This window comes from Triticum dicoccoides, chromosome 2A, assembly GCF_002162155.2.
Source record: "Triticum dicoccoides isolate Atlit2015 ecotype Zavitan chromosome 2A, WEW_v2.0, whole genome shotgun sequence".
Lineage (NCBI taxonomy): Eukaryota > Viridiplantae > Streptophyta > Magnoliopsida > Poales > Poaceae > Triticum > Triticum dicoccoides.
Window position 1 is genome coordinate 569,552,054 of NC_041382.1, and position 20,040 is coordinate 569,572,093.

The window sequence follows — 20,040 nt, forward strand, 5'->3', positions numbered from 1 at the left end:
TTCTAAATGTGAATTCTGGTTGTCAGAAGTGACCTATTTGGGTCATGTAATATCTGGTAAAGGTATTGCTGTTAACCCTGAGCGAGTTCAAGCCGTCCTTAATTGGACTCCACCTGAATCGGTCAAGCAAGTTCGGAGTTTTCTGGGCTTAGCGAGCTATTGTCGTCGCTTTGTCGAGAACTTCTCCAAAGTTGCCAAACCTCTAACCGAACTCCTCAAGAAAGATAAGAAGTTCGAGTGGACTCCACAATGTGAGCACAGCTTTCAGGAACTGAAAAGACGCCTGACCTCTGCTCCCGTACTGGTACCGCCAGACTTCTCCAAGGACTTTGTTATCTACTGCGACGCCTCGCGACAAGGACTAGGTTGCATTCTCATGCAAGATCGACACGTAATTGCCTACGCTTCACGGCAATTGCACCCACATGAGGAGAATTATCCCACTCATGATCTAGAGCTTGCAGCCGTAGTCTATGCGCTTAAAACCTGGCGACATTACCTCCTCGGTAACCGTTGCGAAATATTCACTGATCACCAAAGCCTGAAGTACATTTTCACCCAACCGGATCTAAATCTCAGGCAAAGACGTTGGGTTGAATTGATCACAGACTTCGACTTAGGAATAACCTACACCCCAGGGAAAGCCAACGTCATGGCTGATGCGCTAAGTCGTAAATCTTATTGTAACAATCTGATGCTACAACAAAGTCAACCGCTTCTCCATGAGGAATTTCGGAAGCTTAACCTTCACATTGTATCTCAAGGTTTTCTTTCCACCTTGGTGGCAAAACCTACCCTTACAGATCAGATTATCAAAGCACAGAAGGTAGATCCGGGAATCTCCCGCATCAAGAGAAACATTCAGAAAGGAATTGCGAATTGCTTCTCCATTAACGATCAAGGGGTCGTATACTTCGGAAATCGACTAGTGGTTCCCAAAGTGCGAAACCTGAGGCGATTGATCCTTAAGGAAGCTCATGAATCTCCTCTCACCATTCATCCCGGTAGCACTAAGATGTATCAGGACCTACGCCAGAGGTTCTGGTGGACTAGGATGAAGAGAGAAATTGCTCAGTATATTGCTAATTGCGACGTCTGTCGTCGTGTAAAAGCAGAGCATCAACGGCCTGCTGGCACCCTTCAACCCCTAGCTATTCCTGAATGGAAATAGGATAAAATTGGCATGGATTTCATTACCGGTTTTCCCAGGACCAAGAGAGGGAATAATGCTATTTTCGTCGTGGTCGATCGTCTTTCCAAAGTAGCCCATTTCCTACCTGTTCGTGAGAGTATAACCGCTAGTCAGCTGGCAGACTTATACATCTCCCGAATAGTGTCCCTCCATGGTGTTCCTTTGGAAATTAACTCGGATCGAGGAAGTCTTTTCACCTCTCGATTTTGGGAAAGTTTCCAAAATGCTATGGGAACCCGTCTCTCCTTTAGCACCGCCTTCCACCCTCAGTCGAGCGGTCAAGTGGAACGCGTCAACCAGATTCTAGAAGACATGCTTCGAGCCTCTGTTATCTCATTCGGAATGGATTGGGAGAAGTGCCTTCCATTTGCCGAATTCGCTTATAACAACAGCTATCAATCTAGCTTGGGTAAAGCCCTTTTGAAGTTCTCTATGGACGACGGTGTCGAACACCCCTTAACTGGTCAGAGACCGGGGAAAGACAATTCTTTGGCCCGGATATGATTCAGGAAGCAGAAGAACAAGTTCGTATCGTTCGTGAAAAGTTGAAAACAACCCAATCTCGTCAAAAGAGTCAATATGACCGAAAACATAAGGCTATGACTTTCGAGGTTGACGAGAAGGCTTATCTTCGGGTCACCCCTCTGAAAGGAACCCATCGTTTCGGTATCAAAGGCAAATTGGCTCCTCGTTACATTGGACCTTTTCGCATTCTCGCCAAACGAGGAGAAGTTGCCTACCAGCTGGAACTACCTCCGCATCTCTCCAGAGTCCACGATGTCTTCCACGTTTCTCAACTCAGGCGTTGCTTCTCGGATCCTATCCGTGGAGTGGACTACGAAACGCTTGATCTCCAAGATAATCTTACATATCGAGAGTACCCCATTCGTATCCTCGATCAGGCCGAACGTACCACTCGACGTCATAATATCAAGTTTCTCAAGGTCCAATGGTCGCACCATTCTGAGGATGAAGCAACTTGGGAAAGGGAGGATCGTCTTCGACTCGAGTACCCCGCCTTCTTCCCGGAGGAACCCAAATCTCGGGACGAGATTCTTTTGAGTGGGGGTGAGTTGTCACACCCTAGCTAGTCATGCATTAGAGTGTTGCATCATGTTTACTCTTTCATCAGAAACTTGAAATGGGGATGACAGAACCCCCAGTCCCCTCTGAAACCAACTAGGGTTTACTAAAATAATTTTCAATGAACCTGAAATGCCCTTCTAAAATGCCCATCATTTTTGTCTTGGTTCAGAACCTCTGCCAAAAGTGGTGCACATTTTCCTAGGCCATTCTAGGGTTTTTGAATTAATTCATAAATATTTGAATTTGGGCATTTAAAATTATATAAAATATTTAAATGCTCAAATACCTCCAAACTAAAATGTTTCATGTTGGAAATAAACCAACTATGGACCAGGAGTGATTTGGTGATTTTTGAAGTTGCCTAGGTATTTTATTAAATTCAACAAAGTTGCAGATTTATTTAATAAAAACAGAAACAGAAAAAAAGGGAAAAGCTTACCTGGCGCCTGCCCCCGGCCCACCTGCCGGCCCAGCCCAGCACCGCTCCAGCGAGCTGCTTGCCGGCCAGGCAGGCAGGCAGGTGCCCGACGGCGACCGCAGCGTGCGCCACGCACCTGCTCGCCGCCTCGCCGCCTCCCTCGCCCGGCTAACGCCGTGGATCAGCCTCCCTCTCTCCCCCGAACCCCCCAGACACCCCCTCTCCTCTCCAGCTCCTCCCCCTCGCACGCCCCAGCCATGGCCGACGCCATCGCCGCCACCCCCTCGCCGTAGCCACGCCCTCCGTCCACCCCACGCCGTGCCACCGTGTCCAGGAGCTCCGCCGCTGTCCACTTCATCGAGCAGCCGAGCCCCGAGCGCTCGCAACGCCCGAGTCCACCGCACCGACCTCGCCCGAGCTCACCGTCGCCGGAGATCCCCTTCAACGCCGTCGTCGCTCCGGTCCATCTCCGGCCGCACCAAGGACTCCGTCGCACTCACTGTGAGCTTAGCCATCTTCCCCTCCCTTCCGTTCTTGCTCCCGAGCCGTGTAGCAACCTCCCGGAGCTCAACCGCACCCACCGCCGTGGAGCTCGTCGCCGACGTGCTCCCGGTCATCCTCCGGCCACAAGATGGTGTCCATCTTACTCACCAAGTCCCGCAGCACCTAGCTAGCTACTCCACGAGCCTCACCGAACCCTCTAGCGTCAAGTTCGTCTTCGGCCGAACCCCGGTGGCCGCCAAGGTCGTCGCCGGCGCCAACTCCGGCCACCCCGACCCCAACGGACTCCGCCAAGAGTTGCGGTTTGTCCTCAGCTCCACTCTGGTGATCTCCGCGGCCCATTTGGTGGCCGGAATAGCCAAAACCACTCCCGCCGCCGCGTCGGGCTCGCCGGCGGCTAAACGCCGGTGCAGCCGACCCGGGTTTGACCACGGGTGGGCCCTGGTTGACTCCCCTGAGTCAATGACAGGTGGGGCCCAGCCCTGTTAATTAAACAGGATTAGTTTTAATTAAATTTTAATTAAAATAATCACCCTGACATGCGGGACCCACTGTCAGGTTTGACCTGGACCAGTTCCGTTGACCTGCTGACGTCACACTGACGTCAGGCTGACGCAGTAATTGATTTTCTGGATTTAATTTAAATCAGGAAATTCCAGAATATTATTTAAACTTCAAAAATTCATAACTTTTATTCTGTAACTCCAAATTGGACAAATTATATATGAAAAATGATCAGAAAAATCCAATCTATCCATCTGTACTATTTTCATGCATGATCAAACAAGTTAAATAGATGTTTTAAGCAGAACAAGGAAAAGCACTTTAAAATGCCATATTTGAATTTGAAATTTGAATCCTTGATTCAAATTTGTTCAAACCCTTCTGGTTTTAGTTGCATTAGCCCAATACACTCATTTTGCCATGTCTCATGCATGCATCATATTGTTGCATACTGTTTGGTAATGTTTGTGAATCGGTGCTCTCTGCGGCAGGTTCTGTCCCCGAAGAGTACCGTGATTACCCTAACAAAGAACCGTATCAGTGCATCGAACCATCAGGCAAGCAACCAACCATTTGATCATATCGATACAATCCCATGTTCTCGCTCCTGCTCTCTTTTACTGCATTAAGACAATGCGTTTCAAACTGCTGTGTGCTACGGTAGTTGAACCCATTTCCTCTGCATGACCTGTCATTGCCACAGTAACTAGATGAAACCCACTAGCATGTGTAGGAGTTGTTTGAGCCATATGTATGTGTTGTTCCTACCTTGCCATGCCTGCTATGCTTAGAGTCGTGTCAGGTCTGGTTCATCTGGGTGATGGGCTAGAGTGAAATGTTTATGTCGGTAATGAGAGTGGTGTGGTGAACACGATTTGGTAAAGGTATCGATGAGAGGCCATGTAGGAGTACATGGTGGGTTGTTTCATTGAAGCCGACCTTAAGCACTGAGATCTGTATGTGTGATTTAAGAATCAACTACTACCATGCATTGGGCCCGAAACCAATGGACCCTCTCGGCTTCTTATTCACCCTAGTTCTCCGTCCAGGAGTTGCAAGTAGTTTCTGGTGTTTGTAGCCTACTGGAGGCCGTGGACAGCGCTGACCGTAGGGGTGGGATGTGATGCGGTAGGTACGTGGCACGGTGTACCGAATACCCGTTCGGTATCTCGGGAACCCTGTTCACATCGTTCGGGGCCGTATGGGAAACCTCGGCCGGACTCCCTGCGGATGGAACCTGGATAGGCGATAAACCTGGACTGGAGGCTTAGGTGATTAGGTAGGTCGTGGCCGACACCCACGTTGGGCTTCCGCTTGAAGGTTGCCGAGTACATGTCGTGTAAACGACGGTAAGTGGTGAGAGCGTGTATGAAGAAGTACACCCCTGCAGGGTTAACATGATCTATTCGAATAGCCGCGTCCGCGGTAAAGGACTACTTGGTTGCTTATACAGTTCATAGACAAGTAAATGGAAACTGTTAAAAGCCTCAAGATAAGTGTGAGTGCCGAGGATGGCTCTTCCGTAGGAAGACGGAGGCGGATCCTCGGTAGTGTATTGAATTGGTGAGTAGTGGACTCGTGTGCGCAAAACCATTTCAAGTTGGAGTCTCGTAGGATAGTCTAGCCAAGAGTCAAAGCTGGCTTGCTGCAATAACTCCACCAACCCTTCTTGACACTAAGCATGTATGTAGGATCTGATGTAAGTCTTGCTGAGTACCTTTGTACTCATGTTGCTATAATTTACATTTTTACAGAAGACGCTGCAACCCCTTCTGATGGGTTCTATGTAGACGTTGACATCAACGAGTAGGCTGAAAGACCCAGGTGGTGACCCTGAGCTTGTGAAGGACCTTGTAGTATAGCTAGGCTTCCCAAGCCTCTTTTATTTTACTAGTTGTCTGTACTCAGACAAGTTACTTCCGCTGCTGGTTTGTATGACTGTATGACTTGTATGTTGGGTCGTGAGACCCGTACCTTTGTGTATGTCATGTATGGCTCTCTGAGCCTTAAATAAAGTACTTGTGTCATAGAGTCATGTTGTGATGCTTCGTTGTATTTGCACATATCGAGCATATTGTGTGTATGATTGAAATGCTTGGTATGTGTGAGATCTGACTATCTAGTTGTTTATCTTTAGTAGCCTCTCTTACCGGGAAATGTCTCCTAGTGTTACCGCTGAGCCATGGTAGCTTGCTACTGCTCTGGAACACTTAGGCTGGCCGGCATGTGTCCTTCTTCGTTCCTGTGTCTGTCCCTTCGGGGAAATGTCACGCTTTGAGTACTGGAGTCCTGTTAGCCCGCTACAGCCCGGTTTACCGGAGTCCTGCTAGCCCAGTGCTACAGCCCGAACCCACTTGCTGATGACCGACACGTTCGAAGCTGGGTCATGAATGCATGTCCCTGTAAGTCTGTGCCACTTTGGGTTTACGACTAGTCATGTCAGCCCGGGCTCTTTATCATATGGATGCTAGCGACACTATCATATACGTGAGCCAAAAGGCGCAAACGGTCCCGGGCAAAGGTAAGGCGACACCGTGAGGATACCGTGCGTGAGGCCGCAAAGTGATATGAGGTGTTACCGGCTAGATCGATGTGACATCGAGTCGGGGTCTTGACAGGTCATCTCCATTTATCCACGCATGGATTGCATATGCATAGCTGACCATACATGATCGAAGGTGTTTGTGCGTTCAGCGTCCCAGTAGTCCAACACAGGCAACCATCTTTTTTTTCTTCGAATGGCACATGCATCCATCTACTGCACGAATCACTGCCTAAGCTAGCCACCTCGTCCGCTGGCGGCGTCGAGGCTTGGGTGCGGTAGGAGGAGAGAGAGAGGATGGGGGGGGGGGCAGGGAGAGGTTCTGGGAAAGAAAGAGGAGAGTGTTTACCTGGGGAGTGGCAGCCGTCATCACCGTTGTCAGATGCGTCGCCGGCAGATGCTCATCAACGTTTCTTGCACCGCCGCCATGTCGCCTCACTCGTAGTCCTCGTTGTGGTTCCATTCGATGGGTCCGAGAAGATTCTTTTGCCCCCGTGGATCGAATCAGATCGGCCTGGGTTGGGCCAAGAATTTCCATGCCCTGGCCCAAACGTAACTCGCAACTAGGGATCCACCTGGAATAGTTCCTCGCCGGAATGGACCATGGTGATTGGGTCGTGATACCCGGTGACCCACGTGGACTAAGTGCTAACCAAACAAGGCCTAATGGATATTATGGTGCTCCGCGAAAGCTAGTGGCCTAATGAACGTCTTAACAAGTTGACAACATTTTGTTGGAGCAGCAAATATGACAAATGGAAGCCACTTTAGGTTTCTTGGAAGAAAATGACTCAACCAAAAGGTATGGGGACTTCAGCTTCGCAATGCTGACAAGGCAAGCATGGCACCTTTCGCAAAATCCAGATAGTCTTAGTGCCCGTCTGCTAAAAAGCATATACTACATGAATGATTCAATCCTAAATGCTTCTCTTGGTAGTCACCCCAACAAAAATTGGGGAGCTATTGTCGAAGGGAGAGATACTTTGAGACAGGGCTTGATCAAACATATTGGCAATGGCCTAATTACAAGGATTTATGATGATAATTGGCTACCTTAGAATGAAATGATGAAACCTTACGGTTGCATGAGCGCTAATCCTCCCGACCTTCTCTCCGAGCTTATTGATGCCACCTCTGCTACCTGGGACAGACAGACAATTAACGAGGTATTTATGCCCATGGACCCTAGAGTTATTCTTGGCATATACCCCATTCCACCAGGAACATCGATGACTTCTGGAGTTGGATTCATGAGAAGAACGATATTTTCTGCGTCAAATCTGCTTATAGAATGCTTGTATCTATGTGCAAGAGGAGAGAGGCATGGCTGGATAACCGAGCGGGCTCCTCTAGTTCGGCCGCAGAGGAAGGACCTTGGAAAAGTTTATGGAATGTTCAGGTGCCAGCTAAGGTCCAGATGTTTCTATGGCGTTTGTCAAAACACTCTATACCAACAAATGATGTCAGGGCGCACCGGCATATGATAGACTCAAGCTCTTGTGGTCTGTGTGGGTCCCCGGATTCATGGAGGCATTCACTAGTGGAGTGCACAATGTCAAGATACACATGGGCGTCAGGGGATGAGGATTTGGCTCAAAACCTAGTTACCACAATCGAAATGAATGCAAGACAATGGCTGTTTACACTCAATGACTCATTATCGCATGCTCTATTCATCAAGCCCTCAGTCACACTCTGCGCTATATGGGCAGCACGTCGCAAGGCCATCCATGAGGGTGTCTTCCAAAGCCCCCAATCTATTCAATGTTTCATCAACCAGTTCATCGAGGAGCTAGAGATGATCAAAGAGACCCCGACAGTCTATGTCCCGGGCAGCCATCTATATTAGTGGGCACACATTAGCGACCAAAAGCACCACCATTGGGCTATGCAAAAATTCACATTGATGCAGTATGCCCAAGAGGAGTCGAGGGTTCAGCTACGGCCGTGTGCAGAGACAGAGACAGAACCTTCCCGGGGAGCTCGGCTCTGGTTATAGGTGGAGTGGGCCTCCTTGCATGTGATGGCCTCCAAGATCGATGGATCAGATCTTGGAGGCCATCACATGCAGGGAGGCCCTAGCCCTATGAGAGGATCTCAACCTTCACCACTTTGTGGTTACTTCGGATGCCAAGCAGGTCATAGGTGAATCAACAAAGATAACCGTGGTAGTAATGGAGCCATTATCATTGAGATTAGTGTTCAGGCATCGCTTTTTAGTTGTAATTTACTTTTGAAGGTCGTGCTATCAATGTTGAAGCACATAGTTTAGCCAAATTTGCTTTGTCTTTAGGTCTGGAACGACACGTCTGATTTGTCCAATCCCACGACCAGACTCGTATTCCACATTCTCAATTTCGATGAATAAAGCTTGGTTTAACCCTAAAAAAAGGTCAGGTTAGCTGCCATTGTTTCGACAATCTGGAAAGCCCGAAAAAATGCATGCTTCCAGTGCCTCTATCCCGACGATCCTGCCTTACTGATTCATTACGGGATCGACTCTTGGGCTCAATTGCAGAAGGAAAAGAAAAAGTAGTTTTTTAGCACGGATCCAAGGTGGCAGGAGAGGTATTTCACAGAGCTAATGGATGGAGATCGACAGGAAGACACATTAGCTGAATAAAAATGGGAGCTTTTCCTTCCGTTATTATTGCCTTCGCTGTTATCTGCACATGTTTATACTACTTGATAGTCTGTTGTAAACTATGCTCTGTTCAGACTTTGTATAAGAATCAAATGGATTCCTTGATGAACCTATCAAAAACACTCGGTAATACAGTATTTTTCTGGGAATCATTACATGGATGGATCACAGGATCAGTTCGATAATGCCGCAGATATACAAGCAATTACATGCTGTACGGGTAGCAGTGGGAGTAAGCCCCTGCCGGCCAGGAGTGGTATCCGGGATACCACTGCTGCGGACACCAAGCCTCGCCCTCGCCGGTCTCCGATGCTGGCTTCGGCTTCGGGTCGGCGACGACCGCCTCCACCGTGAGGAGATCCGCGTTCCCGACCTTCTTCCGCAGGCAGGCCGTGAGGTTGGCGGCGTCCACCCCGTCGCCGACCACCGCCAGCTGGTCCCTGTCGTCGCCTTGTATCTCCACACGCTCCACTCCTACACCATCAAGTTTCAGTTAGTTGGAAACCTAATCGTATATCAAGGATATGACCCCGGCAATGTGAACTGCAACTCACCGTATACCGAGGCAACCAGCCCCATTGCCTTTGATCGGCATTTGTCGCACGTCATGTGCACCCTGATCACCATCTTTTGCTGAAACAAAAGAAGCAGAGCATACTACTTGGTTCAGTAACAATCAGGAGAGAAGAGCAACGGGGGGTTTTCAGCAACAGAAATTCAGAAAAGGTGGTCACCTTCATGCTGCTCCTCCGCTACAGATAATACCGCGAGACCGATGCAGTGCGAGCCCGCAGACAGAAGAATTCGAGAGATAGGCTGAATATTTCTAGCAGGTAGCCTCTGGAAGTAAGCCTGACAGGCCAAAGATGGAGACAAGAATGAGTTCAGAGTCTGTCCTGATCCCCCGACTTATATAGTGCCCGGCCGGTGAATGTACTTGACACACGCATTCTGCTTTGAGAGACTCTGGACTGCTTAATCTTAGCCGCAACCACACAAGCGCGTAGATCAAGACTTGACCCTGCGGGGATGCCTTGGTTGCTGCGCCTTCAGAAACCGCGTTTCATCTCTCCCGGGAGACGTCGATGCTTTGGCGTCTGTTGTTTATTCCTTTGGCACCATGTTACCGCCTAGTTGTCCTTGGTTAAAGTTTCTTGATTGCCCCCTAGCTAAAGTTTTATGAAGGACGATCCATATTGCTTTTAATATTACTTCATCGAATTCAGTCAACACGTTATTTGGAACGTGGCTTAACGGGGTAGAGCCCGAGTTAGCGAGACATATTCGTGTAGGAGTCTGTGCCTTGGTGTGAGCGCTTTGGAATTGCAGAAATGATTTGGTTTTTAACAGGACAACACATATTCATTTTTTGCAGGTTATTTTCAGAGCCACGGCGTTGATCCGTTCGTGATCGCTACTCACTCCGACGGAGGCCAGGGAGCGTTTGGTTACTGGATCTATCCGCTGGGAGATGGTAACTCGGAATATTTTCAACCGGTTTAGATGGCGATCATGTAATAGGATAGGCAATTAGTTTATCTATCTCTTTTTCAGCCAGCCGGTTGTGGCGTCTTTTATATGGCTAGTCTGTGTTTCTAGCCCATGTTGGCTCTATGTGAGCTTTGTTCACTTTTTAGTAGGAGACTTTGAGACCTTGTTGGAACTTATTTGGTTTAATAAAATGACCGTATGCATCGATCTAATGCAGAGGCCAGGGTATCCCCTTTTTGAAAAAAAAAACATGTTACCGCCTGATTCCTGCATCTTCGTGTTCCTCTTGACATGTTACTCTGTTTCTCTTTTCTGGAGGTTTTTTGTTTTGTTTAACTGACTAGTATACTTAGTATCCTGACAGTCTTGCTCTGTTTGTACAAACACGACCGCAGACGTGTAAAGTACGTGAATTGGTAAGACAGACTAGAGATTAGACAGGTTACAATTAATGATTGTGAAACTAGACACAGATACATACTCCCTTCGTTTTTCAAAAAGTGTACTTCCAACTTTGTTCAATGGTCAAACTATTTTAAAGTTTGACCAAGTTTGTATTAAAATATATCAATGTTTATGAAACCAATTAGGGATGTGATGAAAGTGTATTTTATCATGAATCTATTGATAATAATTTGATGGCATAAATGTTGGTATATTATTGTATAAATACGGTCAAACATAAAAAAATATGACATTTCAATAAAGTTGGAAGTACACTCTTTAAAGGACGGAGGTAGTAAAGAGTAAAGTAGATGGATTTGGACAGTCCCCCGCAAAAAAAAAAAGATGGATTTGGACAGACATTTTTGACGGTTAATCTGTGAAGATGCGCTTTTAGTTCTGTTGATGTCAAACTCGACCAACACCGTTTATGCACGAGTATGAGACTTCAAAGAGTTATTATGTATTCCTTCTCCAGCCAAAACAGGTGTATTAAGAGATAAACTAACGCAAACTATGTACTCTCTAGTGTGGTGCCAAAAACGCTTTTATATTATGGGACAAAAGAAGTAGTATGCAACTCATGGTTACCTTTTGAGACGCCATAAAACGCACTATTACCGTCCGGCACGGTAATTCCCAGGAAATTGTGGGCAGCACTGACCACTTGCTTAGTGCTCTGATCACTTTATTTTACCTTTGGTTTTGCTTCAGAAGCCGCACGGGATGAACATAGCAACCTCGGTGTAAACCCGTTGCTTCAGAAAGCTCTCTAGTACACCTTTGAGCTCCATATATGACGTACTGAATCTTACGTCATTTAGTACCTCAAATAAGTGCTCTACTAAGTGCCTTTTTTTAATTATATTACAGTAAATAAGTTGACTTGCTCTTGATTCCCTTATGATCTCTCGGTAGATGTGATGGTGATTTGGCCGCCACTCGAGATCTGAAAAGGCACATGTCTCGGGACTAAAATATATACTTCCTTCGTTCCAAATTACTGGTCGCAGAAATGGATGTATCTAGAATTAAAATACATCTAGATACATTCATACCCGCGACAAGTAATTCGAAACGGAGGGAGTAGGTGCTACCTGCGTAGAATTCTTCAAGCCTAGAGTTGTTGTGTGTATCTGGTTACTTGCTTTCGCCATATAACTAAAAGAAAATCCGCCTCCGCTACTAGGGCCAACACTGATTGTGTGCGAGTATGGGATTTCAGAGAATTATCATGTACCATCTTTGTAAACTAGTGATCTAAAAGGTCTTATATTAGTTTAGAGAGTATGTATTACGCTGTCGAGCCAAAACAGCAGACTTGAGAGATAACCTAACGCAAAGTAAGCAACTACGTACTAGTTGCTGTAAAAAAAGGTATGCAACTACTAGTTGCTGTAGAAAAAGGCACGTATACAACTACTAGTTAGCTTTTGAGAAGCAATAGCATAGGACGCACTATTACCGTGCTGCAAGGTACCTCCCAGGAAACTATGGACAGCACTAAACTCTTGCTTAGTGTTCAAAGCACTTCCTTTTGACCTTAGGTTTCTTGCTTCAGAGGCGGCACGGTATGAACAAAACAACCTCGGTGTAAACCCGCTCCTTCAGAAAGCTCTCTACGCCTTATACGACATTATCAATGGACAATGGTGCATCCATTAGTGCTCCTCTCGGCAGATACGATGGTGATTTGACGTATGTGTTGCCTGCGTTGAAGCCTTTCAAGTTTCAACATTGTTTAGTGACTACACGACTCTGCTACTATGAAATAGCACGAAATGTGGGTAGGGTGCACTTTCTCTGTCAAAAGTTTCTAGGCGGAAATGAAATGGGATAACGTTTGCGACTCTCGGAGCTGAAGGCTATAATAGAGCACAAGTGTTCTTGGTAGTACTAAGAACTGATGTTCAAACTAAGTAGCTTAAGTTATTAACAACCTTTTCTTTTTATGTACTCCCTCCGTCCCAAAATATAAGAATGTTTTTTTACACTAACGTAGTGTAAAAAAGTTCTTATATTTTGAAATGGAGGGAGTACTGTATAAAGAAAAACAGCCCCAGATTCAGTCTTGGTGCGGTGCTCCCTAAGGTTATCCCCGAAGTAGGTAACCATCCCTTTTTATATTTATAATCGGGAATTGTGGAGATCGGGACAATCTGACAGCAACAATCTTGCACTTGTAATTTTTTTTCTATGTTTCTCGACTTTTGGCACCAGTTTGTCATCTGTTTCTTTTCCTTGCGTGTCCAACTTTCCTTGGACCCTGGTAGAGTGGTAGTGGTTGCATAAGTTTCTGTTCTGCTTTTCCCCCTCTTTATGTAGTGAATTACCAACGCTCATGCGTGTTTGTTTTTTTCAGCAAACAATGCTTAGTTTTCTCATGGCACTATCCTTATTCAGATGTATTGATCGTGCAAATAACCACATAGTCCATGCTATGTTTATTCAGGGGAGATGTTTCGTACAGTTAGACCTTGTTCGGTAATCACCCGCTCCCGGAATTTGAGGAGCGGGGAAACTGCAACTCCTCCACTTTACACTGCAGCTCCGCCAACTCTGCTCCCAGAGTTGTGGAGCGGAGTGGTACCGAACAGGGCCTTAATGCATGGGTGATGGACCTACAGGAAGACACATTAGGTGAAGAAAACATGGGGGCTTGGTTCTGCTTTTGTCCTCGCTGTTATCTTTGTGTGCCCATGTTGATAGTCCGTTCTAAACTATGTTCATCGTAGCAGGCTGTAAAGCAGGTGTAGTGTGTCCCTAGTTTTTTTTTCTGTTAAGACTTTATATGATTATTATTGAAATCAAGGTCGATCCCTTTCCCCTCAAAAAAAGAAGACCGTTAGTGCATGGATCAATTTATTTTCCTCGAATCATTACATGGATCAATTCTTTGTTAAACTCTTCTTAATTAATATGATGGGGGCAAAACTTTGTCTCCGTCTCAAAAAGATTACATGGATCAATTCGACAAATACCGCAGACATACAAGAGATTACATGCTGTACGTGTACGGATAGCAGTGGGAGTAGGCCCCTGCCGGCCAGGAGTAATAGCCGGGACACCACGGAGCCTCGGTGGTCTCCGGTGCCGGCGCCGGCTTCTTCTCAGGAACGACCGCCTCCACCGTGAGGAGGTCCGCGTTCCCCACCTTCTTCCGCAGGCAGGCCGTGAGGTTGGCGGCGTCCACCCCATCTCCGACCACCGCCAGCCGGTCCCTGTCGTCGCCCTGTATCTCCACACGCTCCACTCCTACAGCATCAAGTTTCAGTTAGTTCGAAGGCTTAACTGATATGACATACAATCCGGCGAAGTAAACCACAACTCACCGTAAATGGAGGCAACCAAGCCCATTGCCTTGGACCGGCATTTGTCGCAGGTCATGTGCACCCTGATCACCATCTTTTGCTGAAAGAAGAGAAGCAGAGCATGCTTGTTTCAGTAACATTTTCAGTAGAGCAACGGCTTCGGTTACTGACAGAAATTCAGAAAAGGATAGTCACCTTCATGTTGCTCCTCTGCTACTGCTACTGCTACAGATGATACCGCGAGACTGATGCGGTGCGAGCTCGCAGACAGAAGATTTCAGGCGAGAACCAAAGAACCGGCGGCCGGGAGAATGGTGGGTGATGAATGATTCAGAGTCTCTCTCTGACCCTCCTACTTATACAGCGCGTGCCCGGCGGGGAGTGTACTTGACGTACTCTGCCTTGAGAAGACTCTGGAGCCTGGCCGGCTTAATTAATCCCCAACCACACAACCGCGGCTTCCGTCTATCAATGGTTGGTGCGGCATGGCATGGATCAAGACTTGACTCCGCGAGGCTGCCTTGCTTGCTGCGCCTTCGGAAACCGCGTTTCATCTCTGACGTTGATTCTTTGGCGTCTGTTATTTAAATCCTTTGGCACCATATGTGTTACCGCCTGCGTGCTGCATCTCCGTGTTTCCCTTGACATGTTCGTCTGTTTCTCTTTTCTGAAGAATTTCTTTTGCGGGGCTCTTTTATGGAGTTTGGTTGCCTGATTGACTAGTGGTATACTATCCTGAGTCCTGACAGACTTGCTTTGTTTGTACAAGTATGATGGTAAATGTGTAAAGAGGTAATGTTGCAGATTTTCTGAAACAAAGATCGTGTTGCAGAGACTTTTGTAGTAAAGGTCACGTGTCAGATTTATTTTTTTTGCAACAAGATACTTGTTGCATTTTTTTTGCAATGAGATTTATGTTTGAGAAAAGCATCTACAACTCCTAGTCGTGTTCGTCGTGATTTTTTTACAACAAAGGTCTTGTTGTGGCTTTGTTTTTGCAACAAAGTTCTTGTTGCACATTTGTTTTTTTCAACGAAAGTGATGCTGCAGAATTGGACGACAACCTTGCGGTCGTCAATGGCGAGCGGAGGTTGTCTTCTTCATCACCCACTAGCAGCAAGAGCGGGCCATGAGCTCCACCAGATAGTGGTGAGGGAGGAGAAATGCTGCCCGTCCCCGCCTTCGCGTCTCCGCCGGCAAGCACCGGACCTTCGACCAGGTCGCCTCGCCGCCATCCTTTCCTTATGTTTTTTTCATCTGTCTGTCTCTTGCCGCAGGAGCGCCCTGCGCCGCTGCTGTCGCGGGTCCTCGGGATGAAGCTCGCTTCCAACCCCGCTGGACCTCGTCGAGTCGAGCCCCCGCTGCTCCTGGACGTTCCCGCCTCCTGCCAGCTACATCCTCGTCCGATCCGGATGGAATCCTCGCCGCTGTCGCCCTCCCAGCCACACGAGTCTTCGCCCCGCCGCTCCTAGACGTTCCCGCCTCCTGCCAGCCACATCCTCGTCCGATCCGGGTGGAATCCTCGCCGCTGTCGCCCTCCCAGCCACACAAGTCTCCGCCCCCTGCCGCTCCCAGACGTCCCCGCCTCCTGCCCACGCGCCATACTCGCCGGATCCTGCTGGAATCCTCGCCGTCATCGCCCTCCTAGCCGCACGAGTCTCCGCTCGCCACGGGATCTAGCCAGGCAGTTGCAAACTCTCTTTTCTGAAACAAAGCATGAGTTGTAGAAACGTGGACATGGAGGGGGTGCTCTCGACCGCCTGATCAAGAGTCAATCAGATGGACATGGAGGTGGTGGACGTTCTCACGCGATCGGCCCGATGAAGGTAAGTGTTTCCCATGTGTAAAGTACATGAATTAGAAAGACGGATAAGAGACTAATAAAGGTTACACCCATATTTTTTGACAGTTATACTGCGAAGATGCGAGTCTATTTCTGCCGTAAATGTGAAACTAGAGCAACGGCTGGTCATGTTTGAGCACGAGTGGTAGGACTAGGGTTCCTACCGGCTCTACTACTTAAATTATAACGACAGAACAGCGGAGGCTGGGGGCGAGGGCGCGTGCACCGGCGAGTTGGCGCCTTCGCGAGGAAGGAGAAGGGCGGCAGCGGCTAGAGCTGGCGCGGCTAGCATTCCGGCTCCTCTGGGAGCCGGGCAATAGGGATAAGAAATATCTTTATTTCTTAATTCCGAAAAAGTCTTACAGCCTATATTTATAACCTACATAACTTGCATAATAATTAACCTAAGATAACTTGTGGGCCAAGCCCCTAACTACTGCCCGGTGGGCCTCCTCCGGTTATAAGCTAAACCGGTCATAACATCTCTTCCTGCCTGCGCAAACAGCTCGTCCTCGAGCTGAAAGTCTGGATAGTGTTGGCGGAAGTCGTCACGCTGCTCCCAAGTAGCCTCCTCCTTTGGAAGGCCCGCCCACTGGATCAGAACGAACCACACCCCGCGACGGAGCTGCGCCTGCAACACCTTCTCCGGCTCCGGAAGAAGACGTCCGTCGGCAGTCAGAGGAAGCGCGGGGTGGAGCGGCCGGGGGCTCTCCACGAAAAGGCTTGAGCAGCCCCACATGGAAAACATCGTGGATGCGAGCACCAGTCGGAAGCTGAAGGCGATAGGCCACCCGCCCAATGCGCTCCAAGACGGCGAAGGGCCCGGCGTAGCGAGGGCCGAGCTTGCGCTTTGCGCGCGGGTCTAGTGACTGCGTAGAGTGGTGGAGAAGACGCAGCCACACCCAATCACCCACCGCAAACTCTGCCTCATGATGGTTGCCGTCGTAGTAATGCCTGGCCAGCTGCTGGGCCTGGAGGAGACGCTGACGGACCTCAGCAAGCATCTCATCACGGGTGCGAATAAGCTCGCCCGTGGCCTCCGTCCGCGCCGTCGCCGGGTCCACCGGCAAGATAGGCGGGGGCGGCCGACCATAGACCACCTCAAATGGTGTACCACGCAGGGCGGAGTGATAGGAGGTGTTGTAGCAGTACTCCGCCCACGCGAGCCAGTCCACCCAAGCCCGAGGGCGATCACCTGTAACACAATGCAAATACATGGCAATCACCTTGTTAACCACCTCTGATTGGCCGTCCGTCTGAGGGTGGAAGGCCATGCTCAGGCGGAGCTTGACGCCCGCCATCTTGAAGAGGTCGCGACAAACATGGCCTGTGAACACCGGGTCCCAATCACTGACGGTCGAAGAGGGGAACCCGTGAAGACGAACGATCCCCTCGAAGAAGGCACTGGCCACGGACGCGGCGGTATACGGATGTCCCAGCGCAATGAAGTGAGCATACTTGGAGAAGCGGTCGACCACAGTGAGAATGACTGATTTACCGCCCACCTTGGGAAGGCCCTTGATGAAGTCCATGGAGATATCTGCCCAGACCTGAGACGACATGTCCAAAGGCTGAAGCAGACCAGCCGGCCGTAATGTCTCCGTCTTGTTGCGCTGGCATGTCATGCAAGATCACACCCAGTCACGGACCAATGCGCGATCACCTGGAATGTAGAAGTCGACGCGTAGACGATGGAGGGACTTCTGCACACCCTCATGACCCGCTGAGTGGGCCAGCAATAGGACCTGGTGACGGAGATCATCATGTGCTGGAACAAAGACGCTGTGCCCATGGAGGAGCAGACCGTCAGTGAAGCGCCAAGGCTCCTCCAGGTCACCGACAGCCAGCTGCCGTCGAAGGAGGACCGCGTCGTCAGCGGTCGCCGTCGCCCGGCGAATCTCAGCGAAGAGGCCGAAGGTGGGCCCGGAGCAGATGCACAACGCCGTCCCCTCGGAGGCGCCGTCGGTGGAGTCGAGGTCGGCATCGCGACGCGACAAGGCGTCGGCCACGGTATTAAGACGACCCGGGCGATACTCGACGGAGAAGTCGAAGTCAAAGAGCTTGCTAATCCACTGGTGCTGCGGCACGGTCGAGAGCCTCTGGTGCAGCAAGAACTTGAGACTGTAGTGGTCCGTGCGAATCTGGAAAGACCGGCCCCACAGATAGGGCCGCCAATGGCGCACGGCCTGCACCAAGCCAATGAGCTCCCGCTCGTACGCCGCGAGCTTAAGATGGCGCGGAGCGAAGGGCCGGCTGAAGAAGGCGAGAGGACCATCGCCCTGATGAAGCACGGCGCCGAACCCCGCACCGAGGCGTCACAGTCCACCACGAAGGGGCGGTCAAAATCAGGCATCTAAAGAACGGGCCCCATTTGCAGGGGCCCTTTGAGGGCCTGGAATGCCGCTGTCGCCTCCTCATCCCAGGCGAACGCATCGCGGCGCAGCAACCGCGTGAGTGGCGACGAAAAGAGGCCGAACTCCCGGATGAACTTCTGGTAGTATCCGGCGAGGCCGAGAAAACCGTGAAGAGCCCGCGGCGAGTGCGGCATCGGCCAGGCTGCGACGGTCGCCACCTTGTCGGCGTCCATAGCCACCCGTCGGCCGAGATGGCACGGCCGAGGTAGGCGACGGAAGGCGTCCCGAATGAGCACTTCGAGCGCTTAAGATGAAGATGGTGCGCTCGAAACTCGTTGAAGATGACGGCGACATGCTGGAGTTGCTCTGCCCAAGAGGCGTTGTAGATCAGAATATCATCAAAGAAAACGAGCACAAACCGACGTAAGTAGGGGCGGAGGACGTCGTTCATCAGGGCCTGGAAGGTCATCGGGGCATTGGTGAGGCCAAAGGGCATAACCAAGAACTCGAAGTGGCCATGGTGAGTCCGAAACACCGTCTTGGCGATGTAATTTGGGTGCATGCGCACCTAGTGGTACCCCTGTTGAGGAACGTAGTAATTTTAAAAAAATTCCTATGCACACGCAATATCATGGTGATGCATAGCAACGAGAGGGGAGAGTGTTGTCTACGTACCCTCATAGACCGAAAGCGGAAGCGTTATGACAATGCGGTTGATGTAGTCGTACGTCTTCACGGCCCGACCGATCAAGCACCGAAACTACGACACCTCCGAGTTCTAGCACACGATCAGCTCGATGACGATCCCCGGACTCCGATCCAGCAGAATGTCGGGGAAGAGTTCCGTCAGCACGACGGCGTGGTGACGATCTTGATGTTCTACCGTCGCAGGGCTTCGCCTAAGCACCGCTACAATATTATCGAGGATTATGGTGGAGGGGGGCACCGCACACGGCTAAGAGATCAATGATTAATTATTGTGTCCATGGGGTGCCCCCTGCCCCCGTATATAAAGGAGCAAGTGGGGAGGCGGCCAGCCTAGGAGGAGGGCGCACCAAGGGGGGAGTCCTACTCCCACCGGGAGTAGGACTCCTCCTTTCCTTGTTGGAGTAGGAGAGAAGGAAAGAGGAGGCGAGGAAGAAGGGAAAGGGGGCTGCACCCCTTGTCCAATTCGGACCAGAGGGGGGCCGCGCGCCTCCTTCCTTTTGGCCTCTCTCCTCTATTCCCGTATGGCCCAATAAGGCTCATATACTCCCCGGCGAATTCCCGTAACTCTCCGGTACTCTGATAAATACCCGAATCACTCGGAACCTTTCTGATGTCCGAATATAGTCATCCAATATATCGATCTTTACATCTCGACCATTTTGAGACTTCTCGTCATGTCCCCGATCTCATCCGGGACTCCGAACTCCTTCGGTATATCAAAACTCATAAACTTGTAATATAACTGCCATCGAAACTTTAAGCGTGCGGACCCTACGGGTTCCAGAACAATGTAGACATGACAGAGACACGTCTCCGGTCAATAACCAATAGCGGAACCTGGATGCTCATATTGGCTCCCACATATTCTACGAAGATCTTTATCGGTCAAACCGCATAACAACATACGTTGTTCCCTTTGTCATCGGTATGTTACTTGCCCGAAATTCGATCGTCGGTATCTTAATACCTAGTTCAATCTCGTTATCGGCAAGTCTCTTTACT

At 49.5% G+C, this 20,040-nt stretch overlaps 2 protein-coding genes across 2 annotated transcripts; both read right to left on the reverse strand.

Annotated features, from left to right (window-relative positions):
* Positions 1-8,879: 8,879 nt before the first annotated feature.
* LOC119359597 (disease resistance protein RGA5-like) lies at positions 8,880-9,741 on the reverse strand. Its single transcript, XM_037625728.1, has 3 exons — positions 9,622-9,741; positions 9,442-9,520; positions 8,880-9,361 (listed from the first exon to the last, which is right to left on the reverse strand). The coding sequence occupies exons 1-3, from the start codon at positions 9,625-9,627 to the stop codon at positions 9,093-9,095; spliced, it is 354 nt and encodes a 117-aa protein (XP_037481625.1). The 5' UTR covers positions 9,628-9,741; the 3' UTR covers positions 8,880-9,092.
* Positions 9,742-13,742: 4,001 nt separating this feature from the next.
* LOC119359598 (disease resistance protein RGA5-like) lies at positions 13,743-14,444 on the reverse strand. Its single transcript, XM_037625729.1, has 3 exons — positions 14,329-14,444; positions 14,155-14,233; positions 13,743-14,077 (listed from the first exon to the last, which is right to left on the reverse strand). Exons 1-3 carry the CDS (start codon positions 14,332-14,334, stop codon positions 13,821-13,823), a joined length of 342 nt encoding a protein of 113 aa, XP_037481626.1. The 5' UTR covers positions 14,335-14,444; the 3' UTR covers positions 13,743-13,820.
* Between the last annotated feature and the right edge of the window lie 5,596 nt (positions 14,445-20,040).